The 22,292-nt window shown below is 42.8% G+C and overlaps 3 protein-coding genes across 6 annotated transcripts in view; all 3 read left to right on the plus strand.

Moving 5' to 3' along the window:
- grapa (GRB2 related adaptor protein a) overlaps window positions 1-1,406 on the plus strand; it is a 29,374-nt gene extending 27,968 nt beyond the window's left edge. For all 4 annotated transcript variants that reach the window (XM_040159351.1, XM_040159370.1, XM_040159359.1 and 1 more), the window contains one exon: window positions 29-1,406. In XM_040159351.1, coding sequence (XP_040015285.1) covers window positions 29-214 — 186 coding nt within the window. In that variant the 3' untranslated portion in view covers window positions 215-1,406. The remainder of the gene's footprint in view (window positions 1-28) is intronic.
- Window positions 1,407-5,603: 4,197 nt separating this feature from the next.
- Window positions 5,604-13,949, plus strand: LOC120788048 (protein FAM83G-like). The gene is made up of 4 exons (XM_040123521.1): window positions 5,604-6,226; window positions 7,363-7,530; window positions 11,973-12,097; window positions 12,847-13,949. Exons 1-4 carry the CDS (start codon window positions 5,762-5,764, stop codon window positions 13,931-13,933), a joined length of 1,845 nt encoding a protein of 614 aa, XP_039979455.1. The 5' UTR covers window positions 5,604-5,761; the 3' UTR covers window positions 13,934-13,949.
- LOC120783815 (uncharacterized protein PB18E9.04c-like) lies at window positions 13,949-17,736 on the plus strand. Its single transcript, XM_040117069.1, has 3 exons — window positions 13,949-15,742; window positions 15,911-16,224; window positions 17,701-17,736. Exons 1-3 carry the CDS (start codon window positions 14,050-14,052, stop codon window positions 17,734-17,736), a joined length of 2,043 nt encoding a protein of 680 aa, XP_039973003.1. The 5' UTR covers window positions 13,949-14,049.
- Window positions 17,737-22,292: the final 4,556 nt, after the last annotated feature.

A 22,292-nucleotide genomic window follows, 5' to 3' on the forward strand; every position in this document is an offset into this window, starting at 1 on the left:
TCTCTATTTCTTTTCTTCTCTTCCACAGCGTCCCCATCACGCACACGCTCTGTTCGACTTCACCCCCCACCACCCTTCCCAGCTACGCTTCCTGCGCGGTGATGTCATCGAACTCATTGACTGCTCCGATTCACTGCGCTGGAGGGGCCGTTGCCACGGGCATGTGGGCTACTTCCCACCGGAGTATGTCCAGCCCATTTACCACTGCCAATGACCTGACGTGTCAATTAAACACAGAGCCATTCCCGCAGGCTCTGCAACCAGCCGTCTTGACCCCCACCGCTCACACTGCTCCCCTGCTCTGCACCTGCCTATTAATTTCTGGAGCAGACGACTGAAAATGTTGTTGCTGAACTGCTCACACGTTACTGACTCCTCCCATTTTCCTATGGTGTCACATGTCAATCACAAGCCTCACCCAATCAGCTGCTACAGGCACATGAATTGCTTCCACCCGATCCCAAATCTCCACTTCCCTTTAATCTCGTAAAAAAAAAATTTTTTAAATAAAAAAAAAAATAAAATCCACATATGGACCTAAACACTGTGGAGAACAATCACACACATATACACACAGTCAAACACAGACAGACATACTCCAAGGCATAATAATTTATCACAGCTTATCAGCACTGGTGCAGGCTAAATAAAAGCAACACACACACACTGACCTGATGAAAAAAAAAAATGAGGAGTGTGTGGTCCATGGGAGCTTGTGGAGTAAAGGCAGGTTTTTCTTCGTTGGAGATGAGTCAGGATTTGCTCCAGTATTTTGCAGCCATCCCCACGAGGAGATCCGGTGAGCTGAGCAGAGAGACACAGAGAGTCATTGTGTTGTGAATATTTGGGCCAGAGACTCTTTGGATACTGACACAGCAGATTCCTCTCTCGCTGGGCTGGTGTGTGTGAGTTTGTTTGGAGGGATTTGTGTGTAAAATGTGGGTCTGAACATATGTAAACCTGCAAACTTAATGTATGTGTATGTTTATTATTTGACAATGGGAATGGATGTATGTGTGAGTTTGGGGATGCTGGTCATGACTGTGTGTGTGTGTGTTTGTGTGTGTGTGTGCATGTGTGTGTACAGCCCTGTGCTCTATGGACCAGTAATGGAGGATACTGTGTACCAGTGACCAGTGAGACGTACACTGCCCAGACGCCACTTTGTTTTTTTACTTGGCTTAAAATGTAATACGCTCAGCTCAAGTTATGGGTCATTTGTTTGTTTCTGTGTATTTATTCTTATTCATGTGTAATCTTAGAATATATACAGTATATTACAAGTAATATTAAACATTGTATAAAAATTTTGTTTCTGTTGCAACGATAGAAAACCACATTTTATGTGATTAACAGTGAGAACTGGGACTGGTCTTCCTTAACCTGTAATGACAAATCATATAAATAAAGTGAGAAATTTACCTCTTTGAACTTGAAGCTTGGGCACTGTTGTTCAATAATATTTAAATTTCTGTTATATGAGTTTTGTCTATTGAAATATAATACAAACACTATGGAGTAAACAAAACACCATGAACACTTTGTGAAAGAGGACTTCAACTACTGAAATATACTAACGACTAGAAAGTCTATACAAAAAGTGGGGTATGTGAGGTTCCACTTGATAGTAATGCTGTAGCCAACCATACAGTACGTCCATCATACTCCTACACTTTTAAATTGTGATTACTGTCCCCCTTTGTTGGTGAAGTTTGTCTGTGTCTGCCAGAAGTTTCGATTTCGAAACTTTCGATTTCGTAGGCCCTTTTTTTTTTTTTTTTAACCCCTGCATCTGCAGTTATAGCCCGGTTTCAGACCTCTGAGTCACAGCCCAGATTTCCCATTTTTTCAGCAATTCCAATAGAATAATGAAGTGAAACAATACACCCGGTACAGCACTTTGTGACACCTCTTATGCCACGAGTCCCTTTAATGTCACAGAATGAAATTCCATGCACAAAATGCCACGCGTAATTTCAAGTGTAAATTGCATTTTCATGACATTTGCTACGATATTTGGCACGGAGCGAGAGAAGGAATCTGTGCATCACGGCACACTACACACAAGCTGCACACCAAATGTCATGGCCGAGCACTTAATTGCATTTAATTCCATTTTATTGCACAAAGTTAGTGCTGAAAAGACCACAAATGACTGTCAAATGTCCTTGCATTTTTTTTTGTTGCTTGGCTAAAACAAGTAATTTGCAGACATCAGACTGGCTCTGACACCTTGCAATGGGCTGACTGCTTTTTGATTATTTTATAGACTAAACGATTAATCAAAAAAATTGTAAAATAATGGTAACAGTTTAGTCGATGATGAAAGTAATCATTACTTGCAGCCATAGACACAATTTTGTCCGTCACCGAATTGCATTTAATACTGTGTTACACTATTAAAATGCTAATAATATCGTAATTAGTGTGTGACGGCACATATTAAATTTACGTGTATAAACTATGTACATGCCAAGAGAAATCTCTCTGTCATTTAATTCTTGTTGTCAACATAATTTCAGGTCTGAGTGCGTTGTTTGCGTGTGCGCGACTGAGCGGCACCCCAACTGGCGACGGACACACACCCACACTCGGTATATGTCATTATGGAAGTTAGCGCATTGTGCTCTGACGGTTGACAGGTGCTATGCGAGGAATACAGTGCTGCTTCTCCACCAGGCTGTAATGTTTGAAATGAAGCAGGAGGCAGGGTTACATCCTATAAATCAATTCTGTCCTGTTTTCTTTCACTCTTCTGTATTTTTTCCCTAACAAACAACATTATTCTTTTCTCCTGGCAGAGTCACCTCTGGCTTGCCAATGACAGTTAGTCAATAAACCACCGGCATCCAGCAGGGGAGAAGAAGAAAGGACTTAAAGGTCTAACCAGAAATAGACTGCTGTTTTTGGTTCTTTTTTGAAAAGTGTGTTTGCCGCAGATAAAAGGGCTGTGGTATGCGTGCGGTAGACAGGCCAACACATTTACGATGACATATTTGTGCCATACACTACAAGTCAGACAACATAAGACTGCTAAACGCCACTGACACGCAGTCACAAAGCAAAACGCTCAGTTAAAAGTAACAGATGACAGCAGGAAAGTGTGGAAGACAGAGACAAACAGGAGGAAAACTGAAGTAGAGACACGGGACAAAAAAATGTTCAAAAGTGAAAAATGGGCCAGGGCGAGAGACGATAGAAAAGAAAGGAAGGAGCAGAATACTGATGAAAGATGGAAAGGCAGAGTGAGGAAGCAGTGTGTCAACTGTACAAATGAGAGTGGCAGTTAAAGAGCAAGGGGCGGGGGAAGGTGTGTGAGCTTTGACATCGGTGATATTCACAGGCTTAGAGGCAAATACAGCGAAACAGTTGAACCAGTTCGACGGACTGAAATTACCACAACCGGCTCACAAACCGTTCCACCACCGTTTAAAGCAGCCGAACACTTGATCACATGATCAGTCACATGCTGCCAGTCGGCGAGTGAAAAAAATCAAAAGGTGAAATGGACAGTGGATGAGTCAGCAAGATACCAGCTAGAGATTCAGCCGGTTACAAATGTGCAGTGACAGCCACATCAGGTAATGCTGCGCCCAAGAAGCCAAATCGCTTTTTCCAAAGCCCAGCCTCTCCAGCCTGCAGGTCTGAAGCCGTGGCTCACATCACTTGAGATGCAGCCGACCTCATTCTAGCCTGCAGAGACTGACCTACAGCATATGCCGTGTGCGCAAGAGGCTGGGCCCAACTTATCCGTGTTGTGAAATTACTCTGCTCTGTCCCTATCACAATACTTCATCAAGCATGTTAAAGAAAAACACCATGGGTTGCATGGGCGTGTTTCTTTGGGCAGCAGTGAGACAGCGATGAAAAACAATCTAGAAGGCCGGTTTAAGAAATGTATCTACGGGTTTGAAGGCTTTTCCAATGCACCCTAATGTACCAGGAAGGTGCACTTTGCGAGTATTTGATTGCCAGATGACGCTGTTTCAACTTTTATCCCAGATAACCCTGTGTTACTTTGTCTGAGTCCTCTACATCGGGACCCCCACCGTGCCCCATTGGAATAAGGAGACTGCAGTTCTTTTGTTTTTTTTGTCTGTTTTTTTCCACAATGCTGCTTTCAGTCTGAACACAGCCTAGTTTAATTCCTCCTGTACGCCTCCTAGGAAATCGTCCATGTCAGTAAGTCCACACCTTCTAATGGCCAAGTTCCTCGTGCCAAACTGAACAAGAGGCAACAGATCCTTCAATGTTTCTTCACACAACTGCAGCAAAACTAGTATCCCAGCAAGATTAGTTTGCATTAATTTGTTCTGTTACTTCACCCAATAATCTATGTTCATGCACACATGGTGACTGATGAACACCTGACAGTGAGCACCTTGCTACTGTGCATCCCAACTGCAAAGTCCCACTCATTTCGACCTTCAGCCTTCAGCGCCAGCTCGTTTTCTCCCGCGATCTCATAGAGAAGCTACTGACAAGTCATTAGATAGCACAAAACTTCAAAGATCAAACCAGGCTGCCTCGTGTGACTGTTATCCACTGGTAATCAAGTGAGGTGAGGTCGTTTAAAGTTATTTCAGTGTGGAAGATATACAGTGCACTAGCTTAAAACCTAGAGGCCATGTGTCTGATTCGGCTGCTTTCCTCGTGAACACTTGTTTTTCTGTGTTGCGTAAATTCAACTTCCTAATTTGATCAAGGTAGGGAATTTAGTTGGAGCCACTGCCGACACTAAAGGTAACGGCCTGATGTTCAGAGGTCAGAGTCAAGATGAGCTGGGTAGGTGAGCGTGTAGATTGCGGTTTAAGACACGAAGTACTGAACTTCCTAGTGGTTACTTTTCAAACACTTAACAGTCTGTCCCCAGTTAATGTTTTTTTAGACCACATTAATCCCTCGTTATCTGCCTTCTCATTTTTATTTATTTATTTTTTTTGCCTCTTTAAAGTAATTGTGTGCATCATTATGAGCTCTTCGAAACACAGGCCGGGGCTCCGCCATCCTGGCAGGAGGATCAACAAGACCCGACAGAACAGGTAAAACTGCACCGCACAGGTTACCTGTGAACTGCTGATGGCTTTCAGATGATGTTTCGTGTGTGTGTGTGTGGGGAGTTGCCAGGCTAATGATTTAATGAGGTGTGGAAAAAGGGAGGGATGGCTTCACTAATCACTTCCTTCCTCCAGTCAAACTCCAACACATACTTCTATCTCCAGCTCTCACCCCAGAGTGCACGCACACACACACACACAAACACACACACACACACACACACACACACACAGACAGACAGACAAACAAACAGAGGATCTGTTGGAAAGTGCTACAGGTCACGTGATAAACGTCTGCCTGTTTCTGTATGTGTGTGGGTGGGTGTGTTTTGCGCATCAGGGTCACACCTGTCGGGCGTTTCCGCCGACGGTGTCTCACTCCCTCACTCGCCGGTGAGGTCTCTCATTCTGTAACGGGAATGACAACGGCGGAGAGATTAATGCCCCGTGGCCGGTCACAGGAGTCACAAGGCTGACCGAAGTGGGGGGTGGGGGGGTGGACTGCGTGAAGTACTGAGTACCAAGTCTCGGGACAAACTGCTCGGCTGGCTCAACCACAGAGGAGCCCTCACAAGGCTCTGATGCAGCTTTTTTTTTCACCCAAGGTCTGGTGAAGTTTAGGAGGAGAACAATTTCCTTTGAAACTTGGTGGATTTTTGAAGTTTTAGTGTAGTGCCTTGTTAAGTGTTTTCTGGGCTCCAGGCATGGCTCTGTCCCAGATACAGTGCCTCGACGATAACCACGTGAACCCGCGGGCGAGCGAGTCCAAACCGGAGTTCCTCTACTGCGAAGACCAGCGGGTCGCACTGGAGGCTCTCCTCCGGGACGGTCGCGAGGCGTTCTTCGAGTACCTGCAGGACCGCGGCCTGCAGGGTTTCCTCTCAGACCCGGAGCTGGAGACCCTCGCCGGGGCGGTGGAGCCCTATGACCCGGGCTCGGAGATCTTCCCGGGGAATGCGGGGGACGACGACGACGACGACGAGCCCCCGCTGTCACTGCATTACTGGCCCGAGCTGTCGGACACATCCACACCTCAGTTGGACCTGGGCTGGCCCGACAGCGATGCTTACCGGGGCGTGACGCGCGCTACCGTTTACACGCAGCCACCTCTGGACGGTCAGGCGCACATCAAGGAGGTTGTCAGGAAGACGATCGCGCAGGCGCAAAAAGTAAGTGGGGCCGCTGGTACTGGACAAAGACCTACACCTGGGTTTCGTATTTTAGCAACGCCCTGTCAGTCTAGGCTGCTGCCGTTGCTACACCCTACGTTTTACTTTCTTCACTTATCTTCCCGCAGAAGCATTTAAGGCGTAAAAATCATCACTGATAGTAACTATAGCCAAAAAAGTTGAGGTTACTGTCTGTGTTTACTGTACTTCTATTTAGCTCCGTCTGCTCCTCGAAGACCTGTAAACATTCCCGCGCCTGTGTCACTGCATGAAAAAAAAATCTTACAAGCCTCTTAAATGCCCCAGTGGCGGTTGAGGTTGAGGATTTACCGGCCGCTTTCTCTCCATGACCTTGCTGTAGCCCTGTCAAAAAAAAAAAAATGTCACCTGTAATGTTGACACAACGTGAACTACGAGCAGCCCTGGCTCTCAGAGAGTTTGAGGGGTCAGAGTGCAGGACGCAGGCCACAGGCCACATGAGATAATCAAGGGGAAAGTGCACCCGGCTTTATCGGGGACTGAAAGACGCACCACACACTGTAACTGTCCCGGCAACTCGGGAGCGTTATGCTGGATATTTGCATGGGTGTGTGCATTACTGCCAGGGTACATTTACATGAGGGTATGCTTGTGTGTGTGTGTGTGTGTGTGTTCACGCAGCTGACTCATCTGAAGGCACAAGTTAACGACGTTTTATTTTGTAGCAGCTGTTCTCAGTGGCAAGTATTTCATTGAAACTTCCTGTGGGCATTTTCCCCGGAGAGCTTCTGACAGAAGACCAAGATATATGGGACATATAAGGGGAGGGCTGGGGGAACACTCATAAGTTCCCTTAATTACTGTCTTTAGAGATTTCTTTTGGACAGGAACACTTGTGGGATCATATTTTACTCAAACCTGTGCGACAACTTGAATCATATTTGTTTTAGCAGAAGAGGGTAAACACTGTATGATGTTTGCATATACAAGTATAGTTGGAGTGACCTCAGGCGTGCGGCTTGATCCTGCTGTACTGTGATAAAGTGGCTGCATGTATGTAGTCATTAATTTGCATGCATGAAATAGATATGTGTGCATCTATATAAGAGTATTTCCCATCTGCCTGGACTATACTGTGTACCTGTGTGTGTCACCAGGTGATAGCAGTGGTGATGGATGTCTTCACTGATGTTGACATCTTCAGAGATTTGCTAAATGCCGGTTTCAAGAGGAGGGTTTCTGTCTACATCCTGCTGGAACGCACAGCCCTACCTCATTTCCTGTCCATGTGTCAGAGGGCCAACATGCACGCCGGACACCTCAAGGTGAGCCAGTATCGTCCCCTCGACCATTTTTGCATGGCAAGCTGATGTTCAGCATTAAGGAACAAGTCCAAGTTGTACTTAATGTCAAAAAAAATGAGAAAAATTAACTGACGAGTCAGTATGTGGTCAGTAAATTGCACTTCAATTTTCCAATTAGATTCTTATGCTTCCTTCGTACAAATGAAAATTGTGACCTGATTGCTAAAAACATAAACATTCATCCTCTGGGGACCACATTTCATGGCAATCTGGCCAGTAGTTGTTGAGATATTTTGCTATGGACGATACTGTCAGACAGACTGACCAACCAATATCACCATTTGTATGTTGCACTTGGGCAACAATGGGTCGTGATAACCTAAATAATAAGCTGACAAAAAATGAAAGTTCATAATCAGCTCCTTGAGGTTAAATTGTTATAGTTCCTTTTTATAGAGATATAAAAGGAACTATAACTATATATATATTATACGTTTCACTGATGAGAGTGAATCTATGACCTTTGGCTGGAGGGGAGAATTCCCAGATGTTCGAAAATGCACAGAGATTACATGTGAATTAAAACCTTTTGTGCAAAACAGAAATGATCACCTCATTTTGAGATTGAAAAGCATCTGTAAACTACTGTTGTAGAACACAGTAAGTACCAATTCTTGTGAAAGAAAGACATCCAGAGATTTTTGTGAAAGCACATGCCATTTGCATGTGCACTTATCCATGTCTCTCTCTCTCTCCCTCGCGCACACACACACACACACACACACACACACACACACACACACACACACACACACACACATTAGGGTTCAAACAATAACCAGCAAACTCTTCCAGGTGCTACCGAGTTGTGTTTACCTTGAGTGTTTTCTGTTACGAAACAGAATTTCGTCATGTTAGGACATTAAATAATAAGTGTTTTCTGTGGAATTGATTATTAAGACATAAGTGTTTTGATCACACTGCCAAACCAACAAACGTAATACAAACATCTCTGGTGAGGTGTCATTATTTCCCAGGAACAGCAGCTGATAATGATGATATGGAACAGTGGTTAGCATCTAACACTGATCTGCTTGGTAGTTGGAAGTCATGCTTTTCATTTTCTTGCTTCAGTGCTGCTGAGTTGTCCTCCTTCCCCTAGGAAGAAAGTTTAAAAGTCCTACATACAGTAGAGGCTCCCTATGTGCTCAACTAATGATGTTCAAAGTGATGTTTACTGTTGAGTATACACTACTTTACACTACTTTCAACATTTGGCAGGCAGAAGTGAGGTGTTGAAGATGCAAAAAGATGTATTTATCTCATGCTTCCACTATCTGCCTGTCACCGTTTTCAAAATCCCTTTCGCTACAGGAGACAACTTCCGAGGTACCGACCTACACGCTGAAAAATGGCAAATTTGGACGAAGGCTTGGATCGTGCATTCACACAGTTGATATTTGTCTTGTACTGTTTTTTGTGGCATTTTGTTTGCGAGGAATTTGCCATTTTAATGACAACGATCGCTTCCCCACATGCAAATATTCCACCAAAACAAGTTCCTCCTGAAAACGATTTTGCAGGGGCACCGTCGCTGCATCCTGGTCTTACTGCTGCCCAAGACGATTGTGATTGGTTTAAAGAAAGACAAACAAGCCATTTTTTCCCCACATAGCAGAAGGATGATGGGTGCCGCCAGACCATTCTGCCAGACACAGCGCTGTGGAGATAGGTCAGGCTATGCGAGACTAGGTGTGCACAAACCTGCATAACTGGGTGACAGACCTGTTGACGGACACACATGGAGATCACGGAGATATAAAGGAACAGGCACTCACAATTTAATGTAACACACAAACTCCCATATGTCAGTTTATGCCTTGGATTAACTGAAGTGAAACGCAAAGGCAGTAACACCCTGACAGACTTTCAGTATCGTCTGGATCTGGATTATAAGCAAAACAGCAGAAAATGCCACAGTCTCATTTGGCAGTTTGTGCTTTATAAACATAAACATATGTTTATATGACATATGACAGTTACACATGACAAGTGGATGAGGCTGACATTCCTCGGAAAGCTGTGTATTAAGAAATAGATTGAGTGTTCTAATGGAGCTCAATGAAGTGTGTTTGACAGCCAACATAGCTAGAACACAATTGGTCACAACAATTTTAGGTATCCATATCTTGGTCGTATACTGTAGATGTGCTGGGGTCTGCCCTTTAAAACACCGGAGCGATTTATTGCGCTGGTGAATCTTATGCTGCTGCTGCTTTGATTCTGTGGGGAGCAGCCTCTGGAGCAGAGCTTATTCTTACAAAGAAATGTGTATAACCATTTATGTTGTAAAAGGTCCTCCATCATGAGTCTCTGACAGAAGCTTATCACCGTGGGTACTACATGGTATCCCAGAAAATTCGATAGCGGAGCCTGACCTGCTGAGTGGGAGGTTGACTGGCAGGAGGAGAACAGCTTGAGTTTTTACTGTAAGCTGTAAGTGACAAGAGGGAAGTGGGGGAGGAGGCGACAGATAGGATGGGAGGAGAAGCAGATGACTGGTGAGATGAGCTGACGTAGCAAAAAGGTGCCAGATTCTTCTTACTCTTCGGATGTCTAAAGAGGTTTCTGGATATGTTAAACATCTGTTACAGGGACCCACAGATGTAGACTTGAAGCGCAGTCTTAGTGTTTTCACAAAATGGGCGGATCCACACAATTAAAGTTTGTCTCCTGGTTGTATGTTCACATTAAATTCTTTGTATGACAGCTTGAGCATTCATCATCCACAGTTTAGAGCTGAATAAACACACACAAATGAAATCTGCTGATTTTTATCTAATCAGTTAGCCAAAGGAATGTAATGAGGGAAAGAGAAAGTGAAAGGTGGGACCAAAGGATGGAGGAAAACAAATTTTTCCAAAGTGAGATAAGCCATACCAGGAATAGTCTGCTGTATCAATACAACTGGTTATATATTTTCTTTGGCTGCATCACAGTTCAGGGCCTGCCCCCTCCAAGAGACCTGCAGTTGCATCTTTCAGAGGACCTAAAGGCCAGGCTGAACCTGTGACTAGACCCTCAAAAACCATCATAATTTCAATATTCGTTAGAACCATCACAGACCATCATAAACTTAGACCAAAATAATGGTGTGTCTGGGTGGCCCTGGGGAAAATCATTAAGTCAAAATGTTCTAGTTTATCACTAGAAAGAGTTCAAACAAATGGCAAACAGTACACCAAGGTAATGCAATTGGAGGAGTCTTTGAAATAGGACATATTTTTGGCCCATAATGACATTTTCCATTCAGAAATGCAGACATTGGAGGATCCAACTGCTGATTTGGGATGTAGCATTTGTATTCTCTGGCAAATACTCCAAAACACAATTCAAACTATAGAGGATACAGGATCAATTATTATACCTAAATGCTTAACTTTGTGATTTTGTAATTGGGCAGCCATCAAGTTTATGGAAACATTCTCAAAAAGCAACCTACATTTGTCAACAGTTCAGTTTTATTTGCAGTCATATGCAGGAACCATAAAAAAACTGGACCGAGGCTAGGGAAGCCCGATACAGAAGTATTTGTTTTTACAGTATGCCTGCTGTTTTTTTTTTTTTTTTTTTGACAGACACAATCAAAACAGGCAAGTTCCAACAAAGACCAAAAATTTGGTCAAGAAAATCAACAAGAATGATGTGGTTCACATCGTCAAACGCAGCACTAAAATCAAGTAAAGACAAGGCAGAGTTTAAGAACCAGAATCCATGGCAATTAAAATGTTGTTGGTTGGGCAAGATTTAATCACAGCACTTACACTGGATCTGATATGTGTTATTGCTCAGCAGTTTGTAAATGCGAAGCAATTTGCTTAAGTTAAGGGTGGCCAGTGGAAAATTACTGCACCTACTACCTGTTTGGCTAAAGGGATTTAGCTAAAGTTAAGTTAAAAAGTGCTTCAGTGTCAGTTTTATGCAGATAGATGTGCCCTAAGTTTTTACGGATATGTTGTAATTGGTATCTGTCTACCTAACTTGTGCCCCACCCATGTTATTGTGAGCATGCTTTCTTAAAGAAATCATTATATTACAGTAATCTAATGGAAGAGCATCCACAAGTCTATTTAATTTTTGCAATTTTTTATTTACATACACCTTGGCCATCAATCAGTCAATGAATATTCAAAGAGGAGGAGAAGGTCACCTCAAAAATCAAAGAAATAATTTTTGTTTTTGTATACTTGACACTTGATTTTATGAATATTTGATGTGAATGTAATTTCTGGTTAATTTTCTTCTTTTCTAGACTTTGAAAATAAAATGCCACAGTGTTACAAGATGAAGTAACTGCTTTTCATGTTTTGCAGCCTTGCATTACACAGGTCACAGATGAATTAGTTTTTAATGTGGAGGAGGTATGATTAAATATACCTTTTGTGTATGTGTATGCCTTACAGCACCTTCGTGTTCGCTGCACAGAAGGAGCAGAGTTCTACACTAGGTCGTGCACCAAGGTCAGAGGGCAACTGGGACACAGATTCATGTTCATTGATGGAGACAAAGCTGTGTCTGGGTCGTACAGGTATGTGAGGAAGAGATAAAGTGGGAAAGACAATGACTGAAAGAAACAGATTATCTCTGTGTGCTCCACCTTTCTGTGGTTCCATGAGCGTGAAGTGGCCAGATATGAATGAATGCACCCTGTCTCTTAATGCTCTGTAACATTCTCTACAAACTAGATAAACTGGTTGTAAATGTGTTCAGTGTACAAGAGCAATAAATGCACGTACAGTGCAGTTCGTAAGTAACTGGAGTTTGGGCTTTGTACTTTAGGTTAAATGAAGCTTATAAACATCTATGTGCGTGAACCATCACGCATATATGGTTCATTACACATACCAATTTTAGGGGGCATCAAGTGAAAGGGCAAATAAACATTAATGAAAATTATCAAACGTTAAGTATTCATATTTGATATTTGACTGTAAATCCTTTGTAGTCAATGACTTACTGCAACCCATAGATATCAGCAGAAGCTTGATACTTTATCTACATATTTCAAACACCCTTAGAGGCCGCACTTTAAATTCATAGTCATTATTTGACAACGCCATAACAACAGCACATATGTCACTTGGTAAACTGTATTTTAAGTGAGGAGAAGGTACCTGCTTCATTCTTTGATTCCTACCAGAATCTACCTGCCCTGTTGAGTTACTGCTGTTTACTTAGCCTCAGTTTATTTTCATTGAAGTGGCATTTGTTTTGTCATGTCTTGGTCTTGGTGTAGTTTAATGTGGTCTAACTTTGTATTTTCTATGTTTTGTGTAGTTTCACCTGGATGTCCTCACGGCTGGACAGAAACCTCATCACCGTGGTTACAGGCCAGGCAGTGGATGCTTTCGACCGACTGTTTCGCTTCCTTAACATGACATCCAGCTGTGTTGACCTCCGGCAGGTCGCCACGGCGCCTGAACCTGAGTCCCTCCCACAGCCAGCCACTGTCGCCCCTCCTTCTGCTGCTGTTGCTAGGAAACTGTATAACCCCAAATATGCACTGGTTGCTTCATGCAACCCCAGCCTGATCCCCTCTGCTGGCCACAATAGCCCCAAAGAGCCCCAAAATTCAGAGAACTCCAGGAACCCAGAGATCCCAGAAACCAAGAAGAGGAGGCAGAGGAGGCATACTAAAGACGCTATACAGGAGGCGCCTCCTCTCCATCCTGGACTTACCAATTTAGAGAAGGCATGCTTAATCTCATACCTGCCCACCTGGCCAGAGCCTGACCCCCCCAGTGATGTAATTGGGTTCATTAACATTCGGGATGCCAACAAACCAACTCAGGTCCATCTGCAGCGATCTGAGATGTTTGAAACAAGCCAAGCAATCAGGTTTAGCCGTCCATTCAGCATGCCTAAGGAAACCCTGCCAGAGGTTGCCCAGCCCAGACAGCTTACTGCTAAACCCGAGAAAATGAATAAACTCCAGCCAACTCAAAATAAAACAAAAGCTGAAGAGTCTTTGGTAGACAGTGTCCAGCCAACACAACTCAAAGCAGAGCCGGGTGACATCAAACCTAAAGGAGAAGCACCTGAACAGAAATCATCAGAGTCTGGGCAAAAGTCCGAACCAGACAAAGACACAACAAAGGCTCTGAACACTGGGAATAAACTGCATTCACACACACCCATCAACCAAGATGCAGGCCACAACGCTCATCTGAATGCACAGTCCAGTAGCAAGACATCCACTCCTAACACTGGGAGGCCTTCATACACTACACAAACTGTCACCACAGAAAGTCCTAAGCCACAGTCCCTCCCAGGATCAAACATTAAAAAGGAAGCAGAAACTAGTTTAAACGCACAAAGTGCTGTTGTGTACAGTGGGAGGGTGCTCAACATACCCTGGAGTTGAGCGGTCCCACCGACTCAAAGTCAAACTCTGAACAACACAGACAAACAAAAACAGAGCTGCCACGGACAGATTCACATATACAGGCCGTTCACACGCAGCCACACAAGTCCACTGAAATGACTCCTAACATCCAGACTCCCACCTTCTACAGCCACATTTCCAACTCCTCTGCTTCTGCCATGCATCCTCAGTCGGTCAGTTCCCCCTCCCTTTGTGAGAAAAATCACATCCCTATTTTTACAGTGCAGTCAAGGACAGCTACCAGTGTTTACACTTCTGTGCCCTCCACCAGCTGCTCATCTTCCCTTCCTCCTCTTATGTCTTCTTCTACGACTCTAAATCCTCCCCTACCTCCGTGCTCAGCATCCTCTTCTTTGACCTCAACTCCTCCCATCCCTAAACCTCGTACTGTCCAGCTAGTTATCAAAGACGATGGCACCAGCGACAAGAAGCTGCCAGAGATTAGTGTTGTAAAGAGACCTGAGTGCTTGGCCAGCAGGGGGCAATTAGTGGTCCACAGTACATCTGATGTAGCAAATGTGGTGCAGACACCACCAGAAAAAGAGTCAGAGACTGTCCCACAACTGCAGAACAACAGTGGGAGCAAAACAAGAGCTCAAAAAGACAGTGAGAACACAGGAAGCCCAGAAGTAGCTTCACAGCAAAAGCAGAATGTTACTTCCCAAGAGACAGAGGGTGAGGAAAAAAAGCAATCAGCCACTGGAACCAAACCAAAAGCCCAATTAAATGTTTTGATAACTGATGCACCAAAGGCAGAAAATGTGAATATTCAAGAAATAATTCCAAAAGAAGTTGAGCCAAAGAGTTTGACATCAGCAGTCTGCAAAATAACCCCAAAGACAGAGACAGACTGTGCAGCCACAGTACAGACAGACACCAAGGCCCCAGAAAAAACCCTTATAGGCTGTGAGTTTGGTAAAGTGCCAAATGAAAAAAGTGAAAATGTGTTACAACGCACAACATACCTTGCAAGACCTCATGAACGTCAGAGAATGTCATATTGTGAATTGGATCCACCTGATATAGATATGTTGGAGACTGTGGACTCTTTAAAAGGTTCGATACACACTTCTGTTCCTGCAACAACTAACTCACACATATCCAAAGACAGCGGCGATGACAGTACGCACAGTCAGCAAGGTAATCCGAGTGTCACATCAGCCCACCACACAGACAATAAGCCAAATACGGCAAAACATAAACACCTCAGTATCACCTCTCAAGAATCCCAACAGACCCCCAAAGCACAGGGAAGCTTACACACTCCTGAAAGACCCCTACGCTTATATTTCTTGGACACACACATGCCAGACTTATGTTCACGGACCGCTGAGCAAGAATCGCGGCCATTAACCGCTGTGGTACGGACTCCTACTCCAGATGGATTTTTACCACGCATGCCAACCCCAGACTCACGAATGCACACACCGGAACCACGGCCATACACTCCAGCCTCACGAATGCCTACGCCCGGCGTTAGCGACGGGTATATCTCACCGCGGGGGGGCTCCACTGTCTCCACCACCTCGGAGGAGTATTATGAATGTAGTGACTCTTCATTCCATGAACCTGTTTTCGACCGAGCAGCTTTTCGCAACCACGGGACGACAGTGGATCATGATAGCTTCACACAGACAAATACCCCAAATGCTACAACCATTACCACCACTGCCACCAGTCCTGCATATATAAATAACACCACTAGTACTACTATGTTAGGCACTACAGACAGCAATACCTCTAGTAATGAAACACAGAGTTTGTCTGGGCCTGCTAGAGTGTCCACTTCCTCCTCTTTACTTGAGAAAGTGAAAATGGGGGAGGAGAAGGAGGCCACAAATGAAGAAAATGGAAGAGAAGGGGGTGAAAAGGGGGAGAAACTGAGAGTGGCAAAGAGGACAGAGCGAGATACCCAGGGTACAGGTAGGAGAAGTAGCGATGAAGCTAAGAGAACAGCAGACCATCTTAAACAGGCTAAAGAATCGACAGAGGTAGTAGACAAAGACCAGGAGGCCCAACCCCAAGCCCCTAAAAGAAAACAGGTGCTAAACCAATCAGCAGGACAAAGACTGGTCGACAGAGGAGTGACTCCAAGTGAATCAACCAAGAAGGCAACGGATGCAAAGCGACTGTCCACTGGTGACCTTAATCCAGAGAAGGTTTCTTCTGAGAAACCAGACAAAGAGAAAGTTGTGGACAAAGCACTAAAACCCGGTGGTGTGGAGAGGAGAGACAGGCCCCAGTCAACCAGAGAGACTGAGGGACAGAGGGTATGAACAGTAAGACAGCAAATGTTTTCATCCTTTGACAAAAAATAACTTTTAAAGCCACAATCATTTGTACTTTTTAACTTCCCAAACAGTATTTTGTTCAGCGTACACCAGTGACATAAAGGTTCAGCACAGTTCACAGTTTATGCATTTTTTTAGAGGACATGCTGTACATCTTTACAACAATATTTCATAAAAAAGTAATATCAAACTGTTGGTATGTCTTTGATAAACTTTTGCAGTTAGTGACTTTCATCATTCATCATTTTTGTGTTTGTGTGTTTTTGTTTGTGTCATACTTGTAAAGATGTTTTATCGTGTGTGAATTAAGATGTGTGAATATTCATTTATTATTTATTGAAGTGATAGAAGTTAGTTCTGACGGACCTTTGGTGTTTCACCACACTGCACCATACCAAAGGATATAAAATGAAGATATTGATTTTTAAAAATTATGAATTAAAGCTTTAAAGAAAAAGAGAGTTGAAATGAGAGGATTGATACCACTCACGTGTTTGATGTGTATCTTTACCAATGACTGTGGTTCTATGAGCAAGATCTGAAGCTAGCTCAGCATAAAGACTGGAAACAGGGAAACGGGGAAACAGTTAGCCTGGTCTAAAAGTAACAAAATCCCTTCTACCACCACCTCTAAAGCTCACTGATTAACACATTATATTTCTTGCTGCTTGCAGGGCACTAGCCGGCACATAACCAATTTGTCATTTTTACATTGATCTTCAAAAGGGCTGGTATGTGGACTTTGTTACCTTTGGACAGAGTCAGGCCGGCTGCTTCCCCGTTTCCAGTGATTGTGCTAAGCTACATTAGCATACAGTTGTGAGAGTGGCATCAATCTCCTCATTTTACTTTCGGTAAGAAACTGAATAAGCATGTTTCCCAAATTATCAACTTTGTCCTTTTAATGGCCCATTTTTTAATTAGTTAACAATGAAAATCCTACATGACAAGTTTGTTTCTCTATATATCATTTAGATCAAATTTTATCATTAATATTTCATCGTGAAGTCCATTAATATTCATTACTTTTTGAGTCATACTAAGTTTTGCTTCACTGTATATACCCAAATTACATTAACATGCTGGATAGACTAAGCCAATACAATATCAGCAGGAGGTTGGAACCAAATGAAATGACTCTGCTGCAGAATTTCAGCTGCTGGACTCATGGGGTTACAGTCATTAGCTCAGATCTGTTGGGGCTCAGTCAGCCCCAAAGCTACCTGAACAGTCGGCTCTTTGAATGTGTCAAATATTTAACAAAGTCAGTGTGTGTGTGTGTGTGTGTGTGTGTGTGTGTGTGTGTGTTTAAATGGGCTTTTGGAACTAAAAGTATCTATCTATCTATCTATCTGTCTATCTACATGTCTGTCTGTCTGTCTGTCTGTCTATATAGGAAGAGGTGCACTATACAAGCTTAACATTTCTATTCTGTGTGTGTTTGTGTGTCTCTAGGTGTCTTTTCAGTATGCACCAGCAGAGCGTCACTAAGTTGAAACACACGACACGTGTTCATTATTGAACAAGGAAACTGTGTGTGAATTAAAGTGACATACTTTTAATGAAGCGGCACGCACGCTCACACTGATGCAGTATTAATGAATCTGTAAAAGATTGATAGTTTCACGTCTAACTCACTTACCATTGGCCCGAGTCTACACTTTTTATCTAACAATAGTTTGTTGAAGTCAGTGAGGTGTTGTTGGCATGTTTTAACTCACTTCAGTCATGTAATATTAACAAAAGTGGCAATAAAGCAGAGCTCACATTTGCACCCATGTACCTCTCTCTTCCATTTGCAACAAAGCCTTTATGTTACTCGGCAAAGCATGTGTGAGCGTACAAATTTTACATTTAATTGTAGATAGGTCACAAGCACACTAGTGTGGTATGGTGTCTGTTACAATAAACCCTTGTCAAATGCACTGATACCTCTTTTTACATAAATTATACATTTCTTCTAATTCTCTTCTCTTCATTTCTCTTTTCTTCTCTTCTCCATAGCTTTTCCGTAGTTCTTCCAAGCCTCCAAGACGACAGCAGCAGGACAGTGGGGCGTCCTCCCCTTCCCCACCACCCAGATACCCTCGACCTCTCTCAGCCACCCAGCCTTTGGGAGCTCCTCCCCAGGGAAGCCGTCAGTTGAACCAAGCAGAAAGCAAGGTGCTCCACGGTAGTTTCCAGGTCTCGGATAATACCTCATCTCCTCGCAGACCTCTATCCAGGCCACGTGCTCCACTGGCAGCGTGTGCTGTCAGGTCTGCAACTGGGTGGAAGCAGGTCAAAGTCTCCCAAAGCCAGCAGAGCCTCCTTTCTCAACAGCCTCTAGCGGCGCAGAGACCCGAACAGTCACAGAATCAACATCCTTATCCAAAACCCTAGGCCTCCTTTCTCCACACACAGTCAAACATACAGTCGCAGCTCCATCCCCATTCCCAGAACCAGACGGTATCAGTGCAGGAAGCACACAGGCAGGAAGAAGGAAAGGCTCCATTTACCTTCACCTTTAGCAGTCTCTACAGCCTTAAAGACCCGAAGGACAAGATGAGCAAGCTGCCAGCACAGAGGAAAAGTGGCAGCACCAGCTCTCCAGTGGAAAGACGTAAGAGCACAAGCTAGTCTGGTCATCTTCTGGAAAAAACAGAGCAGGCCTGGCATCATTTTTATTTTACTGTAACACATCAAGTCAGAGAAAAGACCGGCTAAAATAAGAAATTAAAATAGAAAAACTGGCCCCCCTCACCTTAAAGAATCATGACTTGAACCAGAATGTGCACTATGAAAGAAATGCCAAAAATAACAGTTTTCACAAAATCTGTCCTGTTAGCACAGCAAAGACTTGGCTCTGCACCACCTTTTTCCCTCTAGGGTTACTTCTTGCTGACAGTTTTAGTGAACGTCTGAACTTCAAACTATGACTCATGCATCGTGGGATTGACCTTGTCCTGTCTCGTCTGATGGGGGACGCATGGCAGTTTTCAGCATGAAAATCAATCAATGTGCATGATGTTGCTCATTACTGGACTAGACAAAGCTTGATTGGATAAGAGTTTTTTCTTTTTCTCTTGGGTTTCTCATTTCTAGAGACATTTTTACGTATTCGTATTCATGTGCTTGCATCTCAAGCTTTTGAAATTCTTCTCATGTTGAAAAGCCAGCTGCCTGACTGGCTGAACTCTTTGTTCTTTAGGAGGTCATCACCAAGGCCTGGACATCTGGACTATCTTGAAGCGTAGCTGCCTCTCTTGAATTATTTTGACTTAAACACTACCAAAGGTCAAAGGGTTTGTCTCCATTTTCCTTGTTGTTTTTACACTCACCTGGTCTCAGTTATCAAACAGCTGAATAATGGAGTTGTTTTTAAATCCGTTGTCCCAAATTTGCATGTGTGACCAAACGAAATGAACACCAAAAACATACAGTATCTAAAGCATGTATACACTCAAAAGTTTGTCTTTTACATCAAGTATGTCACTTACGGCTCATTAAACAGGCCGCTTTGATCTCGGCTTACTGTGCATATGCTGTGGATCAAGCAAAATGCAAAGTGGTTTCTTTCTGGATTAACTTCAATGTATTGAATTGAGCTGTTATACTAAACTAACCACTTCATGTGTTTTTTCAAAACAACTGGGAACTACCTCAGTAATCTGTACTTCCAATATAGGTGACTGCATTTCATCAAGATGCACATTAAGAGTTTAAAATTGGTACCATCACATGTTTGATGAAAGCAGTGAAAGTTGTTTTTTTTTTAAACATAAAAATGTACACACACATTGTTTTTACTTACAAACTATACTTGTTTGATAGTGAACTATACTTAAAAATACTGGAAGTCCAACATGGTGTTACAGAGATTTACTCTCTTCTCCACCACCGCTTTACCCTTTCTGTGAGCAGACAAGTAAGTAAATGTTCAAATGGCTGACATCATGACAAGTAAACACAAATAGAAAAAATAACTGTTTATATTGTGCTTATATGGGTTGAATGGGGGCACTAGTCCAACATTTGTATTATTACAAGCCAAACTTTTCCTCCTCTGTGCATCAGAATATTCAAAGTGTTACGATGTTACTTTGAATGCTGAAACTGTTAATGCAAAGCGTTTTCTTATCGATTCTTGGTGTCTCAGACCTTTATTGTGGCTATTTTGCATTCTTAAATTGTGTGTTGCACATTGAAAGACTAATGGAGTAAGGCTATTGATTTATTCTTTGTTTAGACCAAATCCCATTTACATTCAAAATGCTTTTTACCTGGAAGGCAAAGTCACAGCGACAGTGCTCCCCAAAAAACCATAAGTTATTCGCAGAGATGAGCACAGTAAACGCCACACAGGACAGACACTTGACTCTGAAGAATGATGCAATGTCCTGCAGATTAAGACAACCGTGGACAAGATGGTGCCCTTGAGTTTCTTTGATGGAAAAGTGGAGAGCTGCTGTTTGCAGGACGAATTAAAAAAAAAATAACATCAAGGAAATTTACATAATTCATATGTTGTCAGACAGTAAAAACAACTGACTTACAAAGTGAAAGATAAGAAAAGCTGCAGTCTGTCATGTTGTTATGGGAGACAGACAATTAATTTGTGCGCTTGCTGAATTGCTCTTTACTTCTCTACCAGCTTTATTTGAATGTAGTGAATCCCTGTGGATCCTCTTTGAGTGATTACAATTGTGTGTGCAATTTGTTTTAAAGCATGTTTCCAAATCTTTCTTTACTTTGCGGTATTTTTTTTATTACAAAACAGAATGAATTAAATCCTTTTTCATATAAAATATAGATTGTGGATCATGGGATGGCTGCCCTTTGGAGCTGTGAAAGGCCGCTCTGCATGCTGACTGAGATCCTGACATCATGCAGACAAGAAGAAGTACTAAACATCTAGCTTCAGCACTGTCAAAAAAAGTCAGAAAAAAGCAAGCAGAGTTACTGTACAGTCCCAAGATCCCTCTGTGGTTTTGGAAACTCCAGTCGTCTTTCACAGCACGTTGCAGTTCCGGAAATATCAGCTTCAGTCTATGTCAGACACGGTTATGAGTTCTCACCAAATTTCCAATGGTAAACAGTGCATTCAAAATGATCCCAGACGCTGCCAATGAAATATGAGGGGAGGTTCACATGAAAATCTGAGGCTGAGGTGTAGTTATTTATGGTTGATTTTAACAGTAAAAGAACCTGTATGTCTAATGTGTGGAATGACAGACACGATTTGTTTAAAGTTTTGTTTCTGTGCTGTAAAAGTTCTGTCCATACATGCAGTGACAAGTGATACGTCCAACGGCTGACTGACTTGCCTGAATTTTCCTTTTTAGTTAACAAGAGGAAGAGAAAAGAGAGCTCTCTTTATTGCAGGGTAGGATATTGTGAAAACACACACACACACACACGCACCTAAAGTACTGTATATGCACACACATGAAATTTCACACACTGCAAGTGTCAGCTCTGTTTGAGAATACCTGGATGTGGGGTTAGACAAAATAATTTCAGACCACATAGTTACAAATTACAAAGATTATTTTGGTTGACTACCAATTAGCAGCATTTGTCAGCTATAAAATAGGTCTGACAATCATAATTTTTTTATTTGACATTTTAAAGCAAAATGAATCAAGGCTCCCAAGGAAATAAAAAACCTACAAAAGTTATGTAATGATTATATATTTTGTTTATGCCCAAAAAATACAGCGAATAGTATGCAAACTGTATTAACAAAGAAGTGAAGGGTTAATATGATTTTGTCTGCCTATCCTGGATATGAGACACAAGAATGTCAGACGGTAGAAATACTATATTGTGAACAAAAATTCATAATCATATAGACGTGAGATGAAATATTCTTTATGAATAGTTTTCTGGGTCACACATCCAGATTTAGAATGAGTCACACACAGTAAAACACACACACACTCATATCAGACAAAGAGGATGTAGTGGAAGAGAAGAGCAGTGATTGAGATGCAGAAAGCAGACGGATAGAGAAAGAGAGAAACAGAAAATCCCTCCTTATCTGAAGGGACTGAGAGGCAGAAAGA

The sequence above is a fragment of the Xiphias gladius genome, chromosome 3 (assembly GCF_016859285.1).
Source record: "Xiphias gladius isolate SHS-SW01 ecotype Sanya breed wild chromosome 3, ASM1685928v1, whole genome shotgun sequence".
Classification (NCBI taxonomy): Eukaryota; Metazoa; Chordata; class Actinopteri; order Istiophoriformes; family Xiphiidae; genus Xiphias; species Xiphias gladius.

Excerpts from the sequence above, each read along its gene's own strand:
- LOC120788048 (XM_040123521.1), top strand. The coding sequence starts at position 5,762 with ATGGCTCTGTCCCAGATACAGTGCCTCGACGATAACCACGTGAACCCG. Across the intron at positions 7,531-11,972 it reads TGCACGCCGGACACCTCAAG|CACCTTCGTGTTCGCTGCAC; the intron begins GTGAGCCAGTAT and ends TATGCCTTACAG. Across the intron at positions 12,098-12,846 it reads GCTGTGTCTGGGTCGTACAG|TTTCACCTGGATGTCCTCAC; the intron begins GTATGTGAGGAA and ends TGTTTTGTGTAG.
- LOC120783815 (XM_040117069.1), top strand. The coding sequence starts at position 14,050 with ATGACTCCTAACATCCAGACTCCCACCTTCTACAGCCACATTTCCAAC. Across the intron at positions 15,743-15,910 it reads GCCTGCTAGAGTGTCCACTT|CAGACCATCTTAAACAGGCT; the intron begins CCTCCTCTTTAC and ends CTAAGAGAACAG. Across the intron at positions 16,225-17,700 it reads GAGAGACTGAGGGACAGAGG|GTGTCTTTTCAGTATGCACC; the intron begins GTATGAACAGTA and ends GTGTGTCTCTAG.